This window comes from Camelina sativa, chromosome 15 (genome assembly GCF_030686135.1).
Source record: "Camelina sativa cultivar CO46 ecotype springtype chromosome 15, ASM3068613v1".
Classification (NCBI taxonomy): domain Eukaryota; kingdom Viridiplantae; phylum Streptophyta; class Magnoliopsida; order Brassicales; family Brassicaceae; genus Camelina; species Camelina sativa.
The window spans coordinates 3,665,484-3,687,401 of record NC_141894.1 but is presented as its reverse complement, the minus strand read 5'-3'; the positions used below and the strand labels follow the sequence as shown (position 1 = coordinate 3,687,401).

Below are 21,918 nucleotides of genomic sequence, written 5' to 3'. Positions count from 1 at the left end.
GTTTTTTAAAATCTTGATGATTTGTTTTTCCTAATCTTGTCAAATCTTTCATAAAATCTTTCACAATCTTTCTATTTGATGAAAGAGTTTTCATGACTTTTGTTATGAATGAAATGATATAAAATCCTAAACCAATAACATAAAATTTGAATTCATTAACAATCCAAGATTCTTTTGTTTTACTTGAATAACATAAAACTTTTAATGACTTTTTAAAACTCTTAATCCAATAACACTAGATTTATCAAGACTTTAGATAACTTTTTACAAATCCACAACCAATAACACAAAAATTTTAAAGAGTTTTAAAAAGTCTTGATTGAATAACAACATATTTTACATAACTTTTAAAGTTATTAAAATTCTTTCTAAATCCTAAACCAATACCCCCCCTCTAAATATTAGAATGTGTTAACACTTAATAATAAATATTAACATTTTACAGTAAAATCGAATTAAAATCTATATATTCTTTTACTAATTTATACATCCATCACTCGACAAAAATTAAAATATAGAAACTATTTTCCTTTCTATTTGTAATGTATAATTTGCAAAGATCTTTTTCTTGCTCACCACCTTTTTTAGCGATTTCATATCACACCTATTAGTCTATTACTATCATCACCGATGAACTCTATAAATACCATGTTTATAGAATAACGATATGCACAATCTCAAGTTGTAGTAATTTTTTCCAGCTGGGTAGTAATTTTTTCCGAGGATTTTACTTTGAACGTAGCATAACATGTGGTGAGTTGTGTTCAGTGAGGCTTTTGTTTGGCTGCTCTATTTCTACCTTCTTCCCTCAAAGATCTAGGTTCTCTTAATAACCTTTTTTTCGTTGTAATAGTAATTCACAGTTTCCTGATTTCTTTATTGTGAGTCTCCAGGATGTGAGTAGTATTCGAGAAGCTCATGGTCATCAGGTTTGGTTCTTTTATTCTTTATATCAAGGATATGTACCGTTAATACGTTTGTTCTTTAATTATTTGTTTTACAAGAAGTGTTTGGGGATCCTTCACTGAATCACTGGATAAAGAAGTCTACTAAAGCCCAAATTTTTGTATACTTTTGATTATACATTTATACTCCAATTTTGTAATTGAGTTTAGAGGTGGACGTGTACCAATTGTGTTTAGACTCAAGTAGGTAAGTTACAATAAAAATTGTTACAATGAAAAGTTTCATCAAAGGTCAAATTGCAACAAACATTTTATTTAGATATGATTCTACATGTTTTATCACGAATTATATAAGTATACATGGGTGGATCAAAAAAAAAGTCTGGGTCAGTTCAATGATAAAAAAAATTACAGTGTAAGTTCATTAGTTTTTAATTCATTTTATTATAATGAATCCACAAATAAAGTAGCTTTTCAGTCCAAATCCTCTAAATCAAATTTTGTTTTTGAAAAATTATAGTGTAGACTCACTAGTTTTTAAATTAAGATTATTATTATGAATCCACGGAAAAATTAGATTCTTCATTCTAAAACCTAAAACCTGTTAACCTAATTTTTTGTTCATTTTCTTTCAATATTTTGGTAAAGAAATTCAATCTTTTTCTAATACTATTAGTTAAAATAAAATCTCTATTTTTATAGTGGGACTGAATTATGGTGGGACGAATTTGGATCGAGTGATCTACAATCATATATATTATATATATATATTTAAATATGATATGATAACACCAGTAAGTCATCCTGTTCACCGATATTTACAATTTTTACGGGTTAGTCTTTTAAAATATTTTATATGAAACAAGTTAGAGTTTACATAAAGATGATTATATAGTTTTTTTACAAGTTGTGCCAACCTAACCGGTACCAAACACAAAAAATTACAATCCACCTAAATTATATAATCTAAATATTAACCAAAATATATTAAAATAAACATAAAAATACAAAATTGATAAAAAAAATTATAGAAATAGTCAAAAAAACACCATAACACACAATCTAAATTTGGAATAATTTGAATAATATTTTTAAAAACAGCCCGCAGTGTACCGCGGGTTAAAATCTAGTTAAATTTATCAGAGTAATCAAGTTTTGTAAAACGGAAGACTGATTTTAATACATTAATAAAGTTTGTTTTAACTTGTAGTATCTTTTTCATTGAATGAATTTATATAGGAGTATATAACTAAAAATGCTCAGTGGAATCTAATAAGAGATATCAATGAAGTATTTTTGCCAGTCATGAACATTAATTACATAGCTAGATTAAATAATAGAAAAGGAGGAAATTATTAAATGATTTCTATCGAAGAACTCTTGAAGTTTGTCAAGAAACTTTGCCTTTAGTCTGGAAACTTCGTCATGCTGATGGTTTGATGATATTTTGAAAGCCGATTATACAAATAGCTTTTAAGAGATAGTTATTGGTTTGAGTATTTGAGATTTGAATAGAGTTTTAAAAACTTTAAATGTTATGTAGAATCTATTGTTATTAGATCAAAATTTTGTTAAATTCTGCTAAAGTTTAATGTTATTAGTTTGTGATTTGTAAAAAATTCATTTAAAATCTTAATAAATTTTTGAGTTATTGGATTAAGACTTTTATAAAGTTATTTAAATTTTTGTATAATTCAATTTAAACAAAATAATTTAGGATTTTTTATGAATCCAATTATTGTGTTATTGGTTCATGATTATATACACTTTTTCATAAAATAAAATCATGGATAATATTACAAAAATATAGAGATTGTTTGGAGCACTTTACAAGATTTTAGAAAACTAATCAACAAAACTATATAATACTCTCTAGCAATCCTTAAAAATCTTTAACTAATTTACTTTTGATGATTTTACTGAAATCTTCAAAATTCTTTATAAGTATACAATTCAAGTTAACCATATAGTATTTAAAACATAAAGAGTAGTTAAATCTTTATTTTATTCTAATGGTCATGGTTAAGAAATCGTTGTTACACCTTGACCTTGTATCTTTCTATAGTTTATCATTACCACTAGATGAGGACCCGCCCGATGTGTGGGTTTAAAGTTTTATAAATTAAATTAAATTTAACAAAAAATATATTAAAATGTGTTGTATGTTTGTTATAATACACGAATTTATATCTATTTACAAATATTTTATGTATGTGTACTATTAAAAGTGTACTTTTTAAAACCTAACTATATTCTATGTTACAAATTTATTCTTTATCACCACCTAGAAAATGTCTATATGAACACATTAAGTCAACTATTTTACTTTCACTTCTTCATAGTTTTTTAATTACAAAAATTGTTGGCTCAAAACATATTTTGAATAAAAAATATATTACATAATATACTAATCAATTATGTACCATCACAATAATGTATGACCACCATGGAGAAAACCTCGGCTCCGCCCTCATCCCTTATAGAGAGAACCTTGCGTCTCACTTCCTCCACCATAGAGAAAACCTTGGCTCCGCCTTCCTCCCTTGGAGAGATAACATTGCGTCCAACCTCCTCCACCTTCCTCCCTAGGAAAGATAACCTTGTGTGCAACCTTCTCCACTATAGAAAGAACCTTGGCTCTGCCCTTCTCCTGTGTAAAGAGAATATGTTCACATTTTTTTGCTATCTCAAAATGGCTTGCTCCGACAACTAATGAAAGTAAAAAAAAAATGTTGACGTCACAAAATCTATTGATAGTAACTAATATTAAATTTCCCAATGTATTCGTGGAAGTGTCTTTGACACACCATGATGTTGCTTTGTCTCTGTAACGCCTCAACCGCCACCTTGCTTAGTGAGCCCATGTCCACTCTCAGTCCATAGGCCCGCCTTCCTAAGTGTGCCCTATATCTTTCCTGGCCCATGGACCCACCCATATTTGATGGCCGGTTTGTTATGTCAGAGAGACTTTAAAAACTTGTTTACCGACCCTACAAATCTACAAATGATCTTTTCTTGTGTTTTGTCCTCACTCGCACAGTTCCGACAATCACTTTCAGGAAGGTCACCAATCATAAAGTTCTCTCAGGATCCTTGACCAAAAAAATAAGTGCATTTTGGTGATATATGTGGCTAAATCAATTCTTTTATACCTTTTCCGCAAATCAGGATGTCACAGTCTTTGAGCTCATATGGATCTATCAACAACGATCTATCTATATATGTTTATTGTAAGCTTGTGTTTGATTAGCCTATTTTATCCATCCATTAGGTTGATGAGCTTCTACTCGTTATCTCCCTTTGGGATTGAATGAATAATAGTAACATTTATGTTTGCAAAATAAGAAAGGCTTTATGACCAACCAATCAAGGTTGAGAAATTAAAACAAATAATTTGACATAATTAAAGAAACAATAGAATATTATAAACACGGTAATATATGAATCTTAAATAATTCAAAGATGAAAATATAAATTAAATAAAATAATCTAAAAATACTACAATAAATTTTAAAATACAGTATTAGGAAAAGAAGATGCATTTATTAATATTTTTCTTGGGTTAACATATTAATCTTACCATTTCCCATCTGAAAAAGGAGAAAGTAGGAGAAAAATTTGGTTTAAAAGAATAAGAAAAAATTAACTTCCCATTAAAACAAATTTCTAATTAAATAAAATTGAAAGCAGTGTTTTTGAATAAATTATTTAATTATGAGACGATATATCTTTATATAAAAGTGAGTATTTACAAAATTTTAGAATTAATAATTATCTGTATAATATCCTTAATCCTTTTTTGTAAAATTAATAATTTAAAATTAAAATAAGTAAATAATATTATAATTTCGAATTTTATGAAATATATATATATATATAATCTCCTTATTATTATTTAAAAAACCTTTGTATATTTTTTATAAAATCTGTAATTTTTGATATATATCTTTTTACATTATTAATATTTTAAAAACAAAATAATTTATTTTTGTTGTAATCATAGTTCTCCTATTAAATATTAACTTTTACACATGTCAAAAATCTGAGATTGATAAATTGACACATGTCAAAATTTTGTTAATGACTAACTTTCAAAACCCAACTTTATATAATAAGATTACTTTCCATTTTTTAACGTCTTGGATTGTACAAACATAACACAAATGCCAAGTACTTGACATATTAACTATTAATAAGCATTATGGTTAAACAAATTAGTTTTTGGTTAAATTATATTCAGTTTTTTGATCAAATTGATTGATTACGTAAGAGAATTCTATGTTAAATCGTTTTTTTTTACAATTTAAATGTTTTAACAAGGCTATTTCTCAATTCCTTGTCATGACATTTCATGAGGACAAGGTTATTAATATCATATATGAACATAGTAATCACTTACATATCTCTCTACCTTTAATTAAGAAGTGGAACTTGGTAAATTTTGTGACATTTGTATTATCCCCATAGGAGAAGAAAATAACAAATGCATTTTTCTTTATAATATAGGATTAATCACAAAATACATAATTTTTAGAGTTAGTTCAATACTTACCATATGCATATTTATAGTGAAGAAGGGGTTACATTCATAACCTTCTAATCCATGAAAGATATTAATCAAATTCAACCTCCACCAGAGTATACCATGCATCAATGTAAAATAAGTTTATTATGCTTTCTATGATTAGTGTTAATACCAAAAACATATTATTTTGAATTTTGAAAATTTAGACCATATAGTAATTTATGGATTTTTAGTGCAGTTGTAAACATAAATACGCATATTACTGATTTTTTTAGTGTAAGTTGTAATATATATAGGTTTTGTTGTAAGCATGAAAAAATTGAATTTAATAATAAAATTGTGTTTTAATTTGTGATCTTTTTCATTGAAAAAAATTATACGCGTACCAGTAACTCAGAAAAGAAAAAAGAAAAAAAAAAAGCTTGTGGGACCCTAAGATATATCATGAAGTCTTTCCAAGCCAAACATATCTTAAGCTTGAAGTTCTGATCGGTTAAACGGAGGAAAAACGGCTTTTTCATACTTCCACAATAGCCATGTGTTGAATTCATACATTTGACTATTGATCTGGCCTAAACATACATTATGTTTCTGAATATTTGAATTCTGTACCCCAACTTTGAAATCAATACCCCAAGTATAAATGTTGTGCCATAGCATACAAAAGCGTGTTTATGGTCTAACTCTGTTAAGCTTCCATTTAATCAAAATGACGTTGATTCCACGTGTGCGCAGCAATTTAAAACGATGTCGTTTTGGGAAAACAGAGAATCTAAAATTTTGGCCAAAACGACGTCATTTTTTATTTCTCTCCCAAATCTCTTTTCCTCTCTCCCGATACTCTCTAGCGGTGGAGGAACCCTAAAATTTGGGCATTTTCAATTTCAGGTCAATCTGAAACTTTAGATTCTCTGTTTGGCCAAAATATTAGATTCTCTGTTTTCCCAAAACGACGTCGTTTTGAATCGCTGCGCACACGTGGAATCCATGTCATTTTGATTAAACGGAAGCTTAACAGAGTTAGACCATAAACACGTTTTTGTATGTTATGGCACAACATTTATACTTGGGGTATTGATTTCGAAGTTGGGGTACGAAATTCAATAATTCAGAAACATAATGTATGTTTAGGCCAGATCAATAGTCAAATGTATGAATTCAACAGAGAGCTATTGTGGGGGTATGAAAAAGCCGTTTTCCGTTAAACGGATAATTAAAAAGTGTATCATGAAAGATGTTAATAGAGGACCTTGAGTGTAAAATTAAAAAACTTTGGGGCAAATACGAAATAATATAAAAATGAAGGGATCATTGTAATTAGGTGGGGGGAGCTTTCGAGTTCGAGAGAGAGACTTCTCCAAAATCGTCGACAACTTCAGACGTACTCCAACAACAACAATAACACAATCGAGAAAGAAAAAAGACAAATAATTTTAAATTAAGAAATCAACAGTCGCCGGAGACGCCGTCGTCTCGACGCCGGTGCTCCAAAAAATAATTAAATAAAAAAATGAAACGGAAAGGAGTTGGATTTTCTCTTCCCGTCACGGTGGTGATGTTGGTGATCGGTTTCATATACTTTTCTTCGGTTTTCACTTTCATCGATCGGTGGTTCAGCCTCACTTCCTCTCCCGGAATCGCTAACGCCGCCGCGTTCACCGCCTTGGCTCTGATGTGTGTTTACAACTACTACGTCGCCGTTTTCAGGGATCCGGGTCGGGTTCCACTCAATTACATGCCGGATGTTGAAGATCCGGAGAGCCCTGTTCACGAGATTAAGCGCAAGGTCTCATCTCTTTCTCTGTTCTTGTAATTGTCAATTCCAAGATTTGTCAGTATTAGTTTTGGATGTTGTGATCAGTTTTTTTGTTCATTTCAATGTCAGAGAGATTTGCCATTTTCTCTGCTTTTTGTCCGGTTATGGAAAAATCTAAGATTTCTGTGGTTATCGTTTGTTTTTGTAATTTCTTAGGATCTGGATTGTCCAATGTTGTGTAGTCGTTTTCTCTATACATCAATTAAATGTTTAGTCTTTGACTATAATGATGATTCTTGTACATTCTTGACTCTCTCTTTGAGATCAAATTTGTTCCTTGCTTCTAGTTATCTTTGGGATTGCATAAAAATTTCATCTTCTGTGCTATATGGATTAGCTAGAGTGGTGGTTCTTGTAGTTTGTTTGTTTCTTTCTTTAAAGTTGTTTTGATGGCATCTGTGAGACAATTTTGAGTGTTGAGGTTTTGAGATTTCCATATTTGAGCTTATGTTTTGAGGCTTTGGGATTCACTTGCAACTCTGTTTTTAGATCTTTCTTGGAAAATCCACTTGTGATGTTTTGTTTCGCTACTTACTTTGGTTATGTTATTTGCAGGGAGGAGATTTGAGGTACTGTCAAAAGTGTTCACATTTCAAACCTCCGCGAGCTCACCATTGTCGAGTTTGCAAAAGATGTGTGCTTAGAATGGTATGCTCTACTGAACACTTATGTTTCATGCCAAGCTGAACATCAAATTTGCCCAAACCCATGTGATATTATGTTAAACCAGTCGTCTTTGGTTTGTAGGACCACCATTGTATTTGGATCAACAACTGCGTAGGACACACTAACTACAAGGTCTTCTTTGTCTTTGTTGTCTATGCGGTGACTGCATGTGTATACTCCTTGGTACATCTCCTAACTTCTGTTACCTCAATGTTTATCTCTCTGTGCTGCTTAGTATATGAGCTTTATATATGCTCCTTGATTGTTTAGGTTTTGCTTGTGGGAAGCCTTACTGTTGAACCTCAAGATGAAGAGGAGGAGATGGGCAGCTATCTAAGAACTATATATGTAATGATTGCGATTGATGCACTGTTTCGAAAACTACCAACAACTATCATTTTGCTAATGGTTTTAGGGTTTCTTTTCAGGTACTTTCAGCTTTTCTTCTTATTCCATTGAGCATTGCGTTAGGTGTTCTTCTTGGGTGGCATATCTACCTCATTTTACAAAACAAAACGACTATCGAGGTTGTTCTTTTTCTTTGCTCTTGTGTTTTTGTTTCCATTTCTTCAATTGCTAGATTACAAATTTCCTTAGCTCTAATCATTTTGCGGAAATTGAGCAGTACCATGAAGGAGTGAGAGCTATGTGGTTAGCAGAGAAAGGTGGGCAAGTCTATAAGCATCCATATGACATAGGCGCATTTGAAAACCTAACCTTGGTAATAATTCTTATCATTCTTTGGAGTAGCGATCAGTATCAGACAAATGTTAATTCTTTCTTAAGCTTCACAACTGTTTCTTCTTCAGATTTTGGGTCCGAACATACTTTCTTGGCTCTGCCCTACATCGAGGCATATTGGTTCTGGTCTGCGTTTTCGTACAGCTTTTGATTCAATCCCTGCTTCATCTGAAACAAAATCTTAGCCAAGAACAAATCAGATATTCCCTATTTCTCTGGTGAGTTCCATCGAAAAGGCAGCAGATTTTTAACTTCACAGCACCTTTGCTTGGCCGTTTTCAAGCGTATTTTAGCCGCCTCAGATTGGAACCAAGAACTAGCCCCTAGTCAGTCAGTAGTAGGCTCTCTGCTTGACAAGGTTCTCTATCTCTCATCATTGTTAACTGGATCAAGAGCATCCGTTTGTGAATTATGGTATCAGTTAGGTATCTTCCCCTGTTTTTTTTCTTTGGATTACTCAAAAAGGAAAAGTAAGTTAGGTTGTGCTTGTGGATACAGAACTCAAAAGCTGATTATGCTTAATTATACATACCACTTAACTGATGAAAAGACATCATTGTAAGATAATTAAAGGCTTTCATATATTCTTAATCAGACAGTTCTCATTCTCAGTATGTGTTTAACTGTTTATTTTATATAATGGAGAATTATAGCTTGTAAGTTCTTTGTTTACATGAGAATATGAGAGATAAGCCAAAAGAGTATTGCAAAGATTCTTGTGACCAGATTTGAAAGAAGAAGAATAAAATTAGAGAGGAAGATCAAGCCCTTTCCCAATTTCAACACCAATCAACTCAAGTATTCCTTTGTTCAGAATCTGGAAGAAAAAGAAAAATTAAAAAAAAGGCTTCTCTGATTAAGTTAATTTTGTCTGTATATAATATAACTTCCATAGCCATTGAAACTCACCAGCTCAACAATGTAGGATCCGATGAGACCGATCATACAAGCTCTAGAGTTCCATATTTCAGCTGTATATGTGAATCCCAGAAACGCTGGCTTGAATTCTGGTTCCTTTTTTGGCACTATCATCTGCATAAAGAGAATTGTGAGAGAAAGGCAAAAAAAAAAAAAAAAAAAAAAACAGAACAACTTCAGATATGATGATCTGTCGAGAATGTTTAAGAGACCACATATATAATTAATTTACCCCTTCAGGGAGTTTTACGGCGCGAACACGGAGAGACGACTGTTTCTGAGAGAAGCAGATAGTTGTTTGGCTCGGACGATGGCCATGAGCAGACAATTTCCGAGGAACAGGTAAGAAAGAAGACGACAATGGCGTCGAGCTCACCATTCTTAAGCGAAGAGAAAGATGAAGATGAAGTTAATTTTGTGGTTGTGCTCTGTCTGAAGATGCTTTTATCTGTGTCTGAGTTCGTTTCTTTTTACATTGCGCCACGTGTCATATTTAACGTATTCTGTACTGGAATACTTTTTTTTTATATCGTAAGATAAATAAATTGACCTGACCAATGACATAAAAGTATCTCTAACTTAGATGGAACTTTGAGTTTGAGTTTTGTAATAATGGCGGTCGTCGTCTCCATCCAGCGTCCTTATGCAACACTGTTGATCTCTGAAAACCCTAATCCTCTTAAACTTCACCATAAATCCAACAATTCCCACCTGAGATTTCATCATCTTCCTCGAAGAACCAGGTTGCAGCTCCGTTGCTTATCTGCAAAATCGACGCCTTCGAATCAAGACCCTGAATCTCCTCAAGGTCTCTCTTTCTCTTATCTCAAATTTGTGTCTTTTTTTTTTCTTTGTCTCTTTTGTAACTAATTGGTTGGGTTCAGATGATGGAGAAGAGCTTGAGAGTGTGGGAGTCAAAGCAGCTTTAGCAGTGCTGAGATTCTACAAGAGTAATGAAAACCCCTCCTTTTGCAATTCCTCAACTAATTTTGAAATTATTGTTAATGGCGTTTTCCGGTGGAAATTCAGGAGAGATATCGCCGGTGTTACCTAGAAGCTGCCGTTACGTTCCGACTTGCAGCGAATACTCCATGGAAGCTTACAAGAAATATGGATTTCTCAAAGGCTCTGTTCTTACCACTTGGCGAATCTGTCGCTGCAATCCTCTTGGTGGTTCTGGATTCGATCCTCCAAGATGGTTTGGTGAGAATGTGACCAATCATCCCCAAGAAGAAGGAGAAGAAGTAGAAGAGAACTATGACGATGAGGAGGATCAAAGATAGATTTTTTGAATAGATGTAAGAAAAAAAACTATGGAAGTTGTAAACTAATACTAGAGAAAGCAAAGGGAAAGCTAGCAGTCAATAGAAAAAGTTTGTTGTAACTACGAGGGAATAAGAATTACAACATCTGTTTCCAAAAAGATTTGATCTTTTTTTTGTTTTGTCTGTTGGAGCGATACATTTTAAGTAGACAGATCATGGAATTGCCATGGGTTGAACTCGATCGACTTAGGGTCAGTGTTGTCTTCAGAGTTATCCGCAGCTGCACGATGTTCTGAGTACTTTCCATTGAATTGGTAAACTTCGAGATCACCCCATGGTGTAGGAGTGACTTCTTCCGTTATATCAAACCATTTTGGAGTAAAGCCTTGCCCTTTCTCTTCACGGGTTCTCTTTTCAGCTCTCTGTCTCTCTTCCATGCTGTATTGCAAATATGAGGGAGAAGGTTAACTTTAGAACAATATACAAGCTTTACAACAATTATAGATAACAAGATTTTGTTATCATACCTGCTCTTCTCATAGCCGGATTTGGACATGTCGCCCATCTCGAGTGCATATCTATCAGGGCGTAACCGTGAATCAGACGCCAACAGCTTTTTAGGGGCAGTGTCAAAGCTATTGATCTTGTGAGCAAAGTGTGTGTATTGGTATTTGTCATCCTTTGGAACATCAGCGAGTTTCCATACCTATAAACAAAATATAGTATCAGAATGTCTCATCATATTGAGATTTTGGCAAATAGGATCTGAGTCAATGACAGAGAGACATTTGCCGAACCTCTTTCAGTTCGGTGCCTGGGAGAGGTTCACCTTCACCGTCACACGGCTGATAACTCATGGACTCATTCCATTTTCCAGTCATGAGTATCTTAGGCTCCTCAGAGGCGTTGTAGACATATCCATCCACTTCATATCGACCAGATCTGTTGAGACCATGAAAACACATTATTTCAGCTTCAAATGGGAAAATGTATACAGGACGATGAGGTTGCAGTGAAGGAAACTTACCCGAACCAGCCACATGGTTGAAAGTAAAGCACAACTTTGTCACCGGTGATCAGGTTTGTCATGACCATTTCCCCAGGCGAGTCAACCCAAGTTCGTCCAAAGATTAGGTTGTGAACTTTGGTTAGAGGAGGTACCAAGTCAAGAACAACTCCATCTCTTTTAAGTGTCACTCGTGTCCTGCACATAGATTCATGGCATTTAAGGTTCAGGGTAATGTACATATGAAGAATTTGAATATAAGTATATATAGTTGCAGCCTGTACTGTGGTTTCGCAGTATTACCTTCCTACTGGGTAAACATCAATGGAATTTCCCAGAAATTTTGTTTTCAGTTTTGAAGTACAATCATACGTAAAATGCTCATTTTCAGCATGACCAGCACTCATTGGTGGGTGATGGCTGACCTGAGAACAAAACCATTGGTATCAACAATCTGAGAGAAATTGGCAACTAAAGAAGATTGACAATTATTTGAGTTCTAGAAGAAATGGGCCAAGACCTGTTCAGAAATGAAGTTAACACCATTGTAATTAGCCATCTCATAAGTCTCACCGAGGATTGGATTGAATGGTTTCCAGGTACGTTGGAAAGCATAATACACAGATATAGCCCAAGATGCTGTTAAAGACCAACTACAATTTAGCCATACAGGACAGATACTGATCATATAAGAAATCAATGAGAAGAAAATATGCTTACATGCATAGACCATGCGCATATAAGGGTCCTCAGTTTTGTCTGCCATGTCTAATAGATGCGAGTATTCCATCAACTATCAAAAACAGAGCACATATCATCGGCATCATAGAATTACAAAGCTAACAGAGAGGAGAAACTAATAAGATGTCTCTTCATAAGCACAAACCTCTGCCATTTTCTGGAGCATTGTCATTGGTTCAAAAATAATGACAGGAAGGGTCACCATTGATGTAACATCTGATCCTATATACTTCTGCATCATCTTCCAATAGCCATCACGATCCTGAGAATTGTGTATGTTTCTCAGATGACTAGATCAACAAATATGACAACAACAGTAAATGAAGAAGTGTATGTAATATACCTCTTGCTTCCACCTTCCTCTGCTTGCTTCCTCCGCTGCATCATCTGTACTTCCTTCGGGATTGATAACTTCAAGTCCCTCATAAGGAACCAAACTGAGGAAGCAAATCAAAACACAACGAATCGTTCAAAAAGGGCTAAACTTTAAGCAAAGAAGTGAATCAAAACTCTCCTAACAGTGTGAATCAATCTCTAGTCTAACATCAAATCCTAACAGGTTGATTAAAAAGATTCCAGTTTTTGAAATGGGGCAGATAAAATAAGGAATCGAGCAGAGTGGCAGATCCGGGGTTTAAGAAAAGGGATCTCAAAAACCTCACCCATTAACTGATTTGGTCATCACAGATCCCAAATTGGAGATAGAGGAAGCAAGGGAAGCGAAGAAACCACTTCCTCCGCCGCCGCCACCAGCTTTTTTAGGATCATTAGAAGCCATTTCTCCCCCGCCCGCGGATCAGCCTACACTACGAGCTCCGGCGAAAGAACAAATCGTGAAAGTGAGTGAGAGAGAGAAAGAGGCGTCCGTTGAAATCGAATTGGGTTTGTTTAAGAAGGCGGAAAAAATGAAAAGCAAAGAGAAGAGATTCGTCAATAATGAAAGACCAGCGATGGAGACGATGCAGGCAGAGGATTTAGGATCGTGTGCGCTGGGACCTGCCTGGTCTTCGTTGTCACCTTCTTTTAAATTATTTTTAGCAATAACTTAACCGGTTCGATTTACATACTAAACCAATCATATTCAGTTTATAAATAATCCAAACCGTCCGGTTCAAACTAATTTGTTGGTTTATCGCCTTCTCATTCTCGGTTTGGCACTGCAAATTGTATCAAATTTAGATACAAACCGGAACTCGATACAGGTTTATCATCAAACCAGGACGTCATTAATTTTGGAATGTCGTCATTGATGGCGTCACCAAGTCCAAGTGCAGCCTCCTTCAAAATTGAACTCTCGCTCTTTTCACTGTCATCATCAACGTCACCGAATGGCTGGTTTAGTTAAGCATCGATCTAATTATATTTATCATGAGGATGGGTCGGGGACTCGGGACCATGTATCAACTAAGATTATTATGGAATCTTTTTGCGGTTCCAACGACTTAAAACTTAAAAGTACATATAGTTTGACTTATACATATATAAATACATGTATTGTACTTATTTTTGTTTATTATCATCATGAAGTGAACATAACTCTTTAGTATAAATGCAAATCTTGACTGTTATTGTTAGAATACGAATTGAATTCGTTTATAAGTTTGCTAGCAAACGTTAATTATACAATTTAATTAGCCTGTTTGATCTAGCAGTCAAATAAGTTATACCCGGAAAATATTACTCGATATTTGAGGAGTAAGTAGCTAGTACACATATACATCAATTCTCAGTTAAAAAAAATTGAATAATAGTATCTACAGACTACCATTGATTGAATTAAGTTAAACTTAATTCAATTTTCATTAACAACTATAAAGCAAACATCAAATATATATTTATATATATATGGTTGTTTGGACGTGTATGTCATTTACAAAGATTGTTGGTGAAAATAAAGCAAATTAACAAAGAACAAAAACATCCATATACAACAATGATAAGGGTAGCAATGATAGATACACATGCATACCTTCGATACAATCTGAGCCATGAATCCATTTGTAATAGACGGATTCGAGGGTTTAATGTTTTAAGGATTGTTTTTTTCCTTGATACAATGCAATCACATGAATATATGATTTTGATCATTAAGAGGTTACGTTTTCTTCTTCTCCACGACGCTTTGGCCTAACCGAAGCTCGAGATCCAATCCTTCAATCTCACGATGATGACTCGAACTCGAACCATCTATGCTAACCTCCGTGACCTTTCCGTGATCATTAGTACCAAACTTGCTTTCTTGAACCCAAAACCCTAATTTCCGATTAGGACTTATATCTCTGTCAACATCTTGGTCTTGATTATCACATGTGAAAGCTTCTTCTTGTTGTCGTTCATTGAGGTCTAGAGAGACAACTTCTGATGAATCACTCTCGGCGACCACATCATCCTTACTATCTTCCATAAGCTTTTGCCTGAGTTTAGCTCTGTCTCTTCTGTGGATGTTCATATGCCCTCCTAGAGCTTGAGCATTTGAGAAGCCTCTTATGCAGAAACTGCATATGTAAGATCTTGACTGGTTCAGGGAATCATCAACGTTTTGATGACTGTTTTTCGATGGGCTGTCCGTACAATCATCTAGGTTATTAGGGTTTTTGATGTTTTCCATATAATATTTGGAATTTGTTCCGTAGAATACAGAGAAAGATGATCAAAGATTGTGAAAAGAAGAAAGAAGAGAAGAGAAGAAAAGAGAGTGTATTCCATCAAAGAAATGAAATGGTCAACTCGAGCTTCTTTATTTGTTTTATGAAAATAGTTAATTAATCAACACTTACATATTTATAATCAAAATCTACCACCAAGACAAAACAAGAAAAGTGAAAACAACTGTTTCTATTTCTATGTCATTACATGAATAATTTAGTTGTTTATATTTTAAAAAATAGTTTTCACCAATCGATAAAATAAAAATCTTTAAAACACATTATCGCAACTAACTATACAAAAATAAAAATCTAACACAATTTTGTCTATACAGTTTTGTTAACATGAAACTACTTTTATTTTTCCGATTCAGTTTTCTTATAAAGAATATTTGGATACGTAACATTAAGAATAGTTGCAAGTGTGGTTGTTATAACTTATAAAAGACTGTTCTTGTAGCCGGATTATCTATATTAAAGCTCAAACTAATTCTAAAACTAAATTTCGAGAGAAACAATTATTTTCTTGAATTAGTCCTTGTTTATACGTGTATGGAAATGGCCGTACAGTATTCAAACAATATTCCAAAATGATTTCATGTAAATATATGAATTTTAAGATGTATATTAATTTAACTATTTAATTTGAACTTCTTTTAAGATCGACGTAATTAGTAGTATAGTCAATAAAATATACAATTCATGCTTGAGAAATATAACTCTAATACCCATTTATATAAAAGATAAGAAAAATTACCCTATGTATATGCTAACCACTTATATATGACAAGAACAAAGATCAGCAGCCTTTGAAGTTTCAACTTTAATTAGCAAAACGACACAGTTAACTTCAATGCTTAAATAGTTAAATGTATTTAATCATTTATATTTATTTTAAGAAAATTGACTAATATTGGTTTTAATTAGCTTTTGCTCTCAATAATTAATTTTTTAGGATTTGTTAGTTTTGTTAAATAAAATAATAATAGATACGCAGTTGACAAAAAGGATCCAACACAACATTTTGGCGTTTTGTTTTTGTCTTTGCGCAATTAGTAGTTTGATACACATCATCATCTTTGTTTTTGTTATTAGCATTATTTTAACATGTGCTTTTCCTGAAATTATCAACAATTGTACCAGTATTGGACATCTATGAGAAGTGAATTAATCAACAAAATCGTTAAAATATTCAAATAATTGAAGCGATCCAGAGTACTTTTGTATGTACATGTACACCATATTTACTATATAACATGTCACCTAAGTTTAATAACTGAATAAACACAGTTAGTTTAATTGAATAGTATATTCAAAATGTCAAATCACAAGTCCAAACATATATGTCAAAAGCAATGAACGACCTTTGATCGACAGATAAAACTATGTTGTGAACTTGTGATCATTCTATTTTATCACTATTTGTATATAGATTAGACATATATATAGTATTAGTTAGAGTTACTTGTTTAAGTGTAAATAGCAAGTTATATAACTGATTCAAAGATACACTAGAGTCGTTGCCATTAATTGAACTTTTCTATAAAAAAAATATTAGTACGTTGACAAAAAGAACTTTAATTAAGATGAAATAATCACACAAGCCAGTTGACAAAAAAAAAAAAAAAAAAATCACACAAGCCACATAATTATTTAGAATGTGATAGTAAATATTACATAGCTCAACTTATACTATATTCTGAATTTACATGGGTAAAATTGCAGAAAATTAAAGATTATGATAGTGATGACATACTTAGTGAACCAACAAGTAGCTAGTAGTAATTTAGGGATTTATTGGTAGATGGATTTAAAATAATATATAAGTAAATCTATTGTTTTATTTTTATATATTGCAATAGTGTTTTGGTCGGCATTTATATTAAACATGAAGAGTAGCTAGCACCGTCCACTTCTTAGTTCTTCTTACCATCTCAGTCTCATCTCTCATGTATGATTTGCAAAATAAAACTATTTATTAATACGAATGGGGTTATCTTTAGCGTTCAATGTTGATGACTAACTAATTACAACTAAAACTCCTAGTCGTCGTAAACTGTGATTAGACAAAAAGATTGGTAGTACATAGTAATCCATGCATATGCATGTGCGAGGTAATCAGGTAAGCATAATAAATAAATATAAATATATATATATATATACTAAAAATTTGAATGTATATATATATATATATACTAAAAATTTGAATGTATATTACCTCTTGATATATAAATGATGTGAAATTTAAAAGAAAAAGAGAAAAAAAAAATTAACCTCTTGATGATGTGGTAATCGTCGTGTATCCGTGTGTGTACGTATTGTGAGTAAGGACGAGGTAATCCGCATCCCGAGGACTAAAAGCTATACTAACACGTAAGCATATTTCCTTGGTAAGTTAAGCTTTTAAACCTCAGGATGCAGATTACCCGATCCTTACCAATACTCATGATCTTCACCTCAGGATGCAAGTTCTTGCTTGATCATGGTTTATGATTTATGTATGGTTGTTCTTCTTCTTGTTTTTTTATAATTTGGTGAGAAGTCACTAGGGAAACGTGAGAATTTATAAGCCTCGTGAGGCTAAATAGTAATGAGAAGATGCTTATTCGAAAGGTTTAATGCTCTGAGAATATATGCTTGGAAAACAAAATCTTATTGTTCATGTTTTATTTGTGCATCCGTATGTCTAATTGGCTCTTTTTGTTTATATGATCGTATGTATTAGCTTTTGTTCTATATTCATCTTTAGAACTATACATATCTATAGGATGATGTGAATGTAGATTTTGTACTAGATCTAAACTTTATGGTGTTCTGTAACAAATAGTTTTAATTGCTGGTGAATTTCTAAAATATTGAAACTGAAATTTATCTTGAGGCGCATGCACTTACAAACGTGTATATGCGCGCGGTGTAGTTTGAAAACGGAACATATTCTTCATTTCCATCCTGTTTAGACATGATGATCATGATCTAGACTCCTCAGGAATCAGGATATCTCTTCAAGAAATCTAAGCAATTGAATGCCGGTGTGAAATTCATGGACCTGAATCCATACTAGTTTTTAGACTTGCATGCAACTATATTGTATACATATATTGCAATTACAAATCGTTTGTTTATGTCAGACCAATCTAACAAAACCACAGATTACAACCACACTATTCGCACAGAGTGTTTTCTGCGTAAGCACTAGGCATATAGAGCGTTAAAAAGTAAAATTAGTGAGTATGAGACATCAAATCATTAGAGAAAATATTATTTGTTCTCTATGAGCCAATAATGGGAACTTAGGATTATGCCTTTTAACAGACAAATCATATTCGACTACTTTTGACTGCCTTTTCTTATTGTGTCTTGTATGCCAATGAGATCTTCCCTCGGATCATTATTTATTCCTTCACAATTATTGATTTTTTTTAGTTCGTTAGTACACATATATATTGGGAAAATCATATGGGTTTCAAGTTTTTTTTTTTTTTTCACTAGCTAGGTTAGAGTTTAAAAATCATATGGGTTTCGACTCTTTCGAGTATCAATAAATATGTCTTTTTAGTTTTTAGGGTTAATTAGTTGTTCTTGAATAATTACATAGAATATGAGTTTTTCTGTTAAGTATATCTTTTTCTCATTTGAGATCACATTCGATAGCGAGAACAAAGTTGTGCACATCTTTAATCACCATAAGAAGACCAAGTTTTGAGTTACTATATATGGAACTTTTTTTTATTTATAACATTTATATGTAAATAAATCTTCCATATTTTCGGATTTTTTCCTTATAGATTTCAGATATTTTATTTTTTTGGCAAGACATACATATTTCAGATATTGTCACATCTAAACTCTATCTCTACTCGTGATTTAAAAAAAAAAGAATAAAGTTACCTGTCGCCTGTCGGCATCCAAAAAAAAATAGTAGGCTAATCATGAGAAAGGGTTATCAGAATAAATTCTGCAACTAATGATCTTTGTCTTTAATTTCTCTTTGGACAAGAGGAGAAAAGGTTTGTCTTTGTCAAAATAAAGGAAAAGACAAAGTTATGTAGCAATAACAAGATCAACATTTGCTTGTTTGGCTCTCATGGGCTCTTCAAAAGGCGACCACTTTACATTTGTGCGATACTTTAAAATCGAACCAAACTAAACCACATGTCTAATCCGAATTTGGCTCAAGTATGTCGTCCGAAGTTTGATTTGAACAAAAACTGCCTTACCTGATGTAATTTTTTATAATGAAAGGGACTCTCGGTTATTCTACACCATTTTTAGTGAGAGTTTACATTTTTTCTGTCAAAAAACCCAGTATAGAGTAATCGGTCGGAGATTTTTCTCTACAGAGAGCCATTCTGGTATGATACCAGTGGTATCGATGTGTTTACATGGAGAAACTAAAATTTCGTATATTTGCTCTTTTTAATAATCAGCACGGACATTGTTATAACACATCTTCTGCCAAATATGAAAAGATGGAAAAGACGTTCTCAAAAGCATAAATTGAATAAATGCAACTGCAAATAGATCACTTAATGGGATTACCTATCATAGCGATCAGAAACAAACATTCATCAGTATTGTCTCAATGAGATATTCCATTGCCCAGAGAATTGAATTCTCCTTAACATGTATATACATGAAAATAGCATTCTATGAACAGTAATTAACATATTATATGAATGTGTATTTTTTCACATAAACAGCTAAAATATATACCATCAATACACAAACATTTTCTCTTAACTCAAGAGTCAAGACCTAACTAAAACCATGACTTGTCGTAATTGGCATGGTTAAGTAGCAACGTTTGTAAACTTCAATTACAGATCAAAACTTCTAACTGTTTTTTTCCTACGTACGACACGTTTGTAAACTTATCACTAGTATTAGAATTTGATGAACATTCATGTACCAGTTTTTTTAATTGTGTTTTTAACACCAAAATCACGGAAACTATATAATAAATACAAAACAAAGAGGAAGCTAGTTCCCGACCACCTTCGTCTTTGCCTACAGACAAAGAAGCTTCACTTCCTTGTTTAATCAGAAGATTCAGAACACGTCGCAGACAAACTTTACATATAAACACACCATAGATCTCGCTGTCTTTGATTTACTAATATAAGAAAATTTACTATGTTTTTTTTTCTTTTCTTTTTTAGAACAAAAAAATTTACTATGTTTAAACTAAATTATAGCTAGAGATCTATAATGTTTTCCTACTAACTGAATGAATTTTATTTAGCTTCCTCAAAAATACCTTACTTTTCTTTATGTTTCAACTTCTAAAATATATATGTACGGTTCAATTTAGCAGGAGACTTTTTGAATGAATTGTTTAAATTTTTATTATCTTTTAACGTAGTTCACGTGTACACCCGTATGATTCCTCCGGCCAACCCGACAGCTCCATCGAAGACACAAAATAATAATAATTTTTTATTTAAAAACTTACACAAATAATATTTTTCCTATTGAAATTTCAAGTGTACGTGTGTATACCCGATTTACCCGGAAACCAAACACTCGGAAATTTCCATATGACACCACACGATCTGTCTAGCCTCCCGATTAACAAAAGAAAATTAGAAAAATTGTTTCAAGAGAAACAAAAAAAATCCTAAGAAAAAAACATTGACCTATAAATAACTCCATTAACACAATCATCTTCAAGTAAACCAAGAAAGAAAACAAAAATCGGAGATATTAATAAACCAAAACCCTACAATGGTTGCAAAGCTTATAGTTCTATGCTGCTTACTAACGTGCACCTTTGTCATGGCGGCAGCATCATCGGAAGCTGAGCCTCCGGCATCAAGGAAATTCGGCAGGCACAACTGGCCAGGAGCGGAGGTAGAAGCACCGGAGGTTTCACATTTGGAAGAGACTGTACGGCGGGGACACCACCATTCCACCGTGGACAGATCGGTCGCCGGCGGTGGAGTCATTCTCGGAGGCTTAGCGACTACGTTTCTTGTGGCGGTCTTTTGTTATATAAGGGCTACGAGGAAACACAAACCTGATTATGATGAGAAGGAGACTGAGACCCCTAAGGTTTTAGTTTAGTTTTTTTTCATTTTAGTAAAGATGTTATGTAAATTTTTTCGTTTATTTACTTTTGTAATGTAAACTATTTTTTTCTTTTCGTAATTAGTGATATAAATTGTTGTAAAAATAAAATAAAAATAGTGATATAAATTGAGCTTTATTCTCGTCATATTTTTCTTTCTCTGTTTTTTGTTAATTCAAAATTTATTTAGTGAATTGCTAAAACTAACTAAATCAAATAAATCAAATTTGGTTTATAAACTATATTTTCTGATAAATGAAAGCAACTTAACTCAATTGGGTACAAAAATCAAAATGAATCAAAGCTCATATAAACGTTTGTCTTAAAAAAAAAAAAACTCATATAAACAGTGGCCAAGATCGGTCCTAATAAGGTTTCAGTTCAATTTGGTTTCACATCCGCCTAATCAAAAATGCGTATCCTAGTTTAGTTTAAAGGCTTTAAGCCTTCCCAGTCCGATGGATTTTTAAAGCTAAAGATGCTACGTGATTCGTTGCTTTTGGGCCTAGAGATGATGATGGCCTGTTTTAAAAGTTTCTACCACATTTGTGAACGTAATTGCTTACGTAATCAGTTAACGACCGAGAAACAATCAAACAAACCAATCAGAATTGTAAGATTCC

General features: G+C 32.8%; 5 protein-coding genes and 1 pseudogene across 6 annotated transcripts; 3 read left to right on the top strand and 3 right to left on the bottom strand.

Moving 5' to 3' along the window:
* Window positions 1-6,707: 6,707 nt before the first annotated feature.
* On the top strand, window positions 6,708-9,260 carry LOC104745096 (putative protein S-acyltransferase 16). 2 transcript variants are annotated; one of them, XM_010466271.3, is made up of 7 exons: window positions 6,708-7,216; window positions 7,802-7,894; window positions 7,994-8,095; window positions 8,183-8,260; window positions 8,341-8,439; window positions 8,538-8,633; window positions 8,722-9,260. In XM_010466271.3, exons 1-7 carry the CDS (start codon window positions 6,941-6,943, stop codon window positions 8,836-8,838), a joined length of 861 nt encoding a protein of 286 aa, XP_010464573.1. In that variant the 5' UTR covers window positions 6,708-6,940; the 3' UTR covers window positions 8,839-9,260. The 2 variants fall into 2 exon arrangements, with proteins under 2 accessions (XP_010464573.1, XP_087344174.1); XM_087488048.1 differs by lacking the exon at window positions 6,708-7,216 and adding an exon at window positions 7,466-7,667.
* A 9-nt stretch (window positions 9,261-9,269) lies between these two features.
* Window positions 9,270-9,950, bottom strand: LOC104745095 (light-harvesting complex-like protein OHP1, chloroplastic). Its single transcript, XM_010466270.2, has 3 exons — window positions 9,804-9,950; window positions 9,563-9,685; window positions 9,270-9,470 (listed from the first exon to the last, which is right to left on the bottom strand). The coding sequence occupies exons 1-3, from the start codon at window positions 9,948-9,950 to the stop codon at window positions 9,402-9,404; spliced, it is 339 nt and encodes a 112-aa protein (XP_010464572.2). The 3' UTR covers window positions 9,270-9,401.
* Window positions 9,951-10,022: 72 nt separating this feature from the next.
* LOC104745092 (UPF0161 protein At3g09310) lies at window positions 10,023-10,994 on the top strand. The gene is made up of 3 exons (XM_010466268.3): window positions 10,023-10,379; window positions 10,456-10,521; window positions 10,601-10,994. Exons 1-3 carry the CDS (start codon window positions 10,184-10,186, stop codon window positions 10,852-10,854), a joined length of 516 nt encoding a protein of 171 aa, XP_010464570.1. The 5' UTR covers window positions 10,023-10,183; the 3' UTR covers window positions 10,855-10,994.
* LOC104751157 (oxysterol-binding protein-related protein 3B) lies at window positions 10,937-13,644 on the bottom strand. The gene is made up of 10 exons (XM_010466269.3): window positions 13,246-13,644; window positions 12,927-13,020; window positions 12,729-12,845; window positions 12,563-12,635; window positions 12,363-12,481; window positions 12,146-12,267; window positions 11,864-12,040; window positions 11,634-11,778; window positions 11,364-11,542; window positions 10,937-11,274 (listed from the first exon to the last, which is right to left on the bottom strand). The coding sequence occupies exons 1-10, from the start codon at window positions 13,359-13,361 to the stop codon at window positions 11,037-11,039; spliced, it is 1,380 nt and encodes a 459-aa protein (XP_010464571.2). The 5' UTR covers window positions 13,362-13,644; the 3' UTR covers window positions 10,937-11,036.
* Window positions 13,645-14,465: 821 nt separating this feature from the next.
* On the bottom strand, window positions 14,466-15,288 carry LOC104745091 (transcriptional regulator TAC1 pseudogene; annotated as a pseudogene).
* A 5,613-nt stretch (window positions 15,289-20,901) lies between these two features.
* Window positions 20,902-21,442, top strand: LOC104745090 (uncharacterized). The gene has a single exon (XM_010466266.2). It carries the CDS (start codon window positions 20,953-20,955, stop codon window positions 21,289-21,291), a length of 339 nt encoding a protein of 112 aa, XP_010464568.1. The 5' UTR covers window positions 20,902-20,952; the 3' UTR covers window positions 21,292-21,442.
* The last annotated feature ends 476 nt before the right edge of the window (window positions 21,443-21,918 follow it).

Bases quoted from the DNA above. Each gene is read 5' to 3' on its own strand.
- LOC104745096 (XM_010466271.3), top strand. From the start codon at position 6,941: ATGAAACGGAAAGGAGTTGGATTTTCTCTTCCCGTCACGGTGGTGATG. The intron at 7,895-7,993 runs GTATGCTCTACT...TTTGGTTTGTAG, and splicing joins AAAGATGTGTGCTTAGAATG to GACCACCATTGTATTTGGAT. The intron at 8,096-8,182 runs GTACATCTCCTA...TTGATTGTTTAG, and splicing joins CTGCATGTGTATACTCCTTG to GTTTTGCTTGTGGGAAGCCT.
- LOC104745095 (XM_010466270.2), bottom strand. From the start codon at position 9,950: ATGGTGAGCTCGACGCCATTGTCGTCTTCTTTCTTACCTGTTCCTCGG. The intron at 9,686-9,803 runs GTAAATTAATTA...CTCTTTATGCAG, and splicing joins CCGTAAAACTCCCTGAAGGG to ATGATAGTGCCAAAAAAGGA. The intron at 9,471-9,562 runs GTGAGTTTCAAT...TTTTTCTTCCAG, and splicing joins GATCCTACATTGTTGAGCTG to ATTCTGAACAAAGGAATACT.
- LOC104745092 (XM_010466268.3), top strand. From the start codon at position 10,184: ATGGCGGTCGTCGTCTCCATCCAGCGTCCTTATGCAACACTGTTGATC. The intron at 10,380-10,455 runs GTCTCTCTTTCT...GGTTGGGTTCAG, and splicing joins AGACCCTGAATCTCCTCAAG to ATGATGGAGAAGAGCTTGAG. The intron at 10,522-10,600 runs GTAATGAAAACC...GTGGAAATTCAG, and splicing joins AGTGCTGAGATTCTACAAGA to GAGAGATATCGCCGGTGTTA.
- LOC104751157 (XM_010466269.3), bottom strand. From the start codon at position 13,361: ATGGCTTCTAATGATCCTAAAAAAGCTGGTGGCGGCGGCGGAGGAAGT. The intron at 13,021-13,245 runs GTGAGGTTTTTG...TTGCTTCCTCAG, and splicing joins ATGACCAAATCAGTTAATGG to TTTGGTTCCTTATGAGGGAC. The intron at 12,268-12,362 runs GTCTTGGCCCAT...TTTTGTTCTCAG, and splicing joins TTAACTTCATTTCTGAACAG to GTCAGCCATCACCCACCAAT.
- LOC104745090 (XM_010466266.2), top strand. From the start codon at position 20,953: ATGGTTGCAAAGCTTATAGTTCTATGCTGCTTACTAACGTGCACCTTT.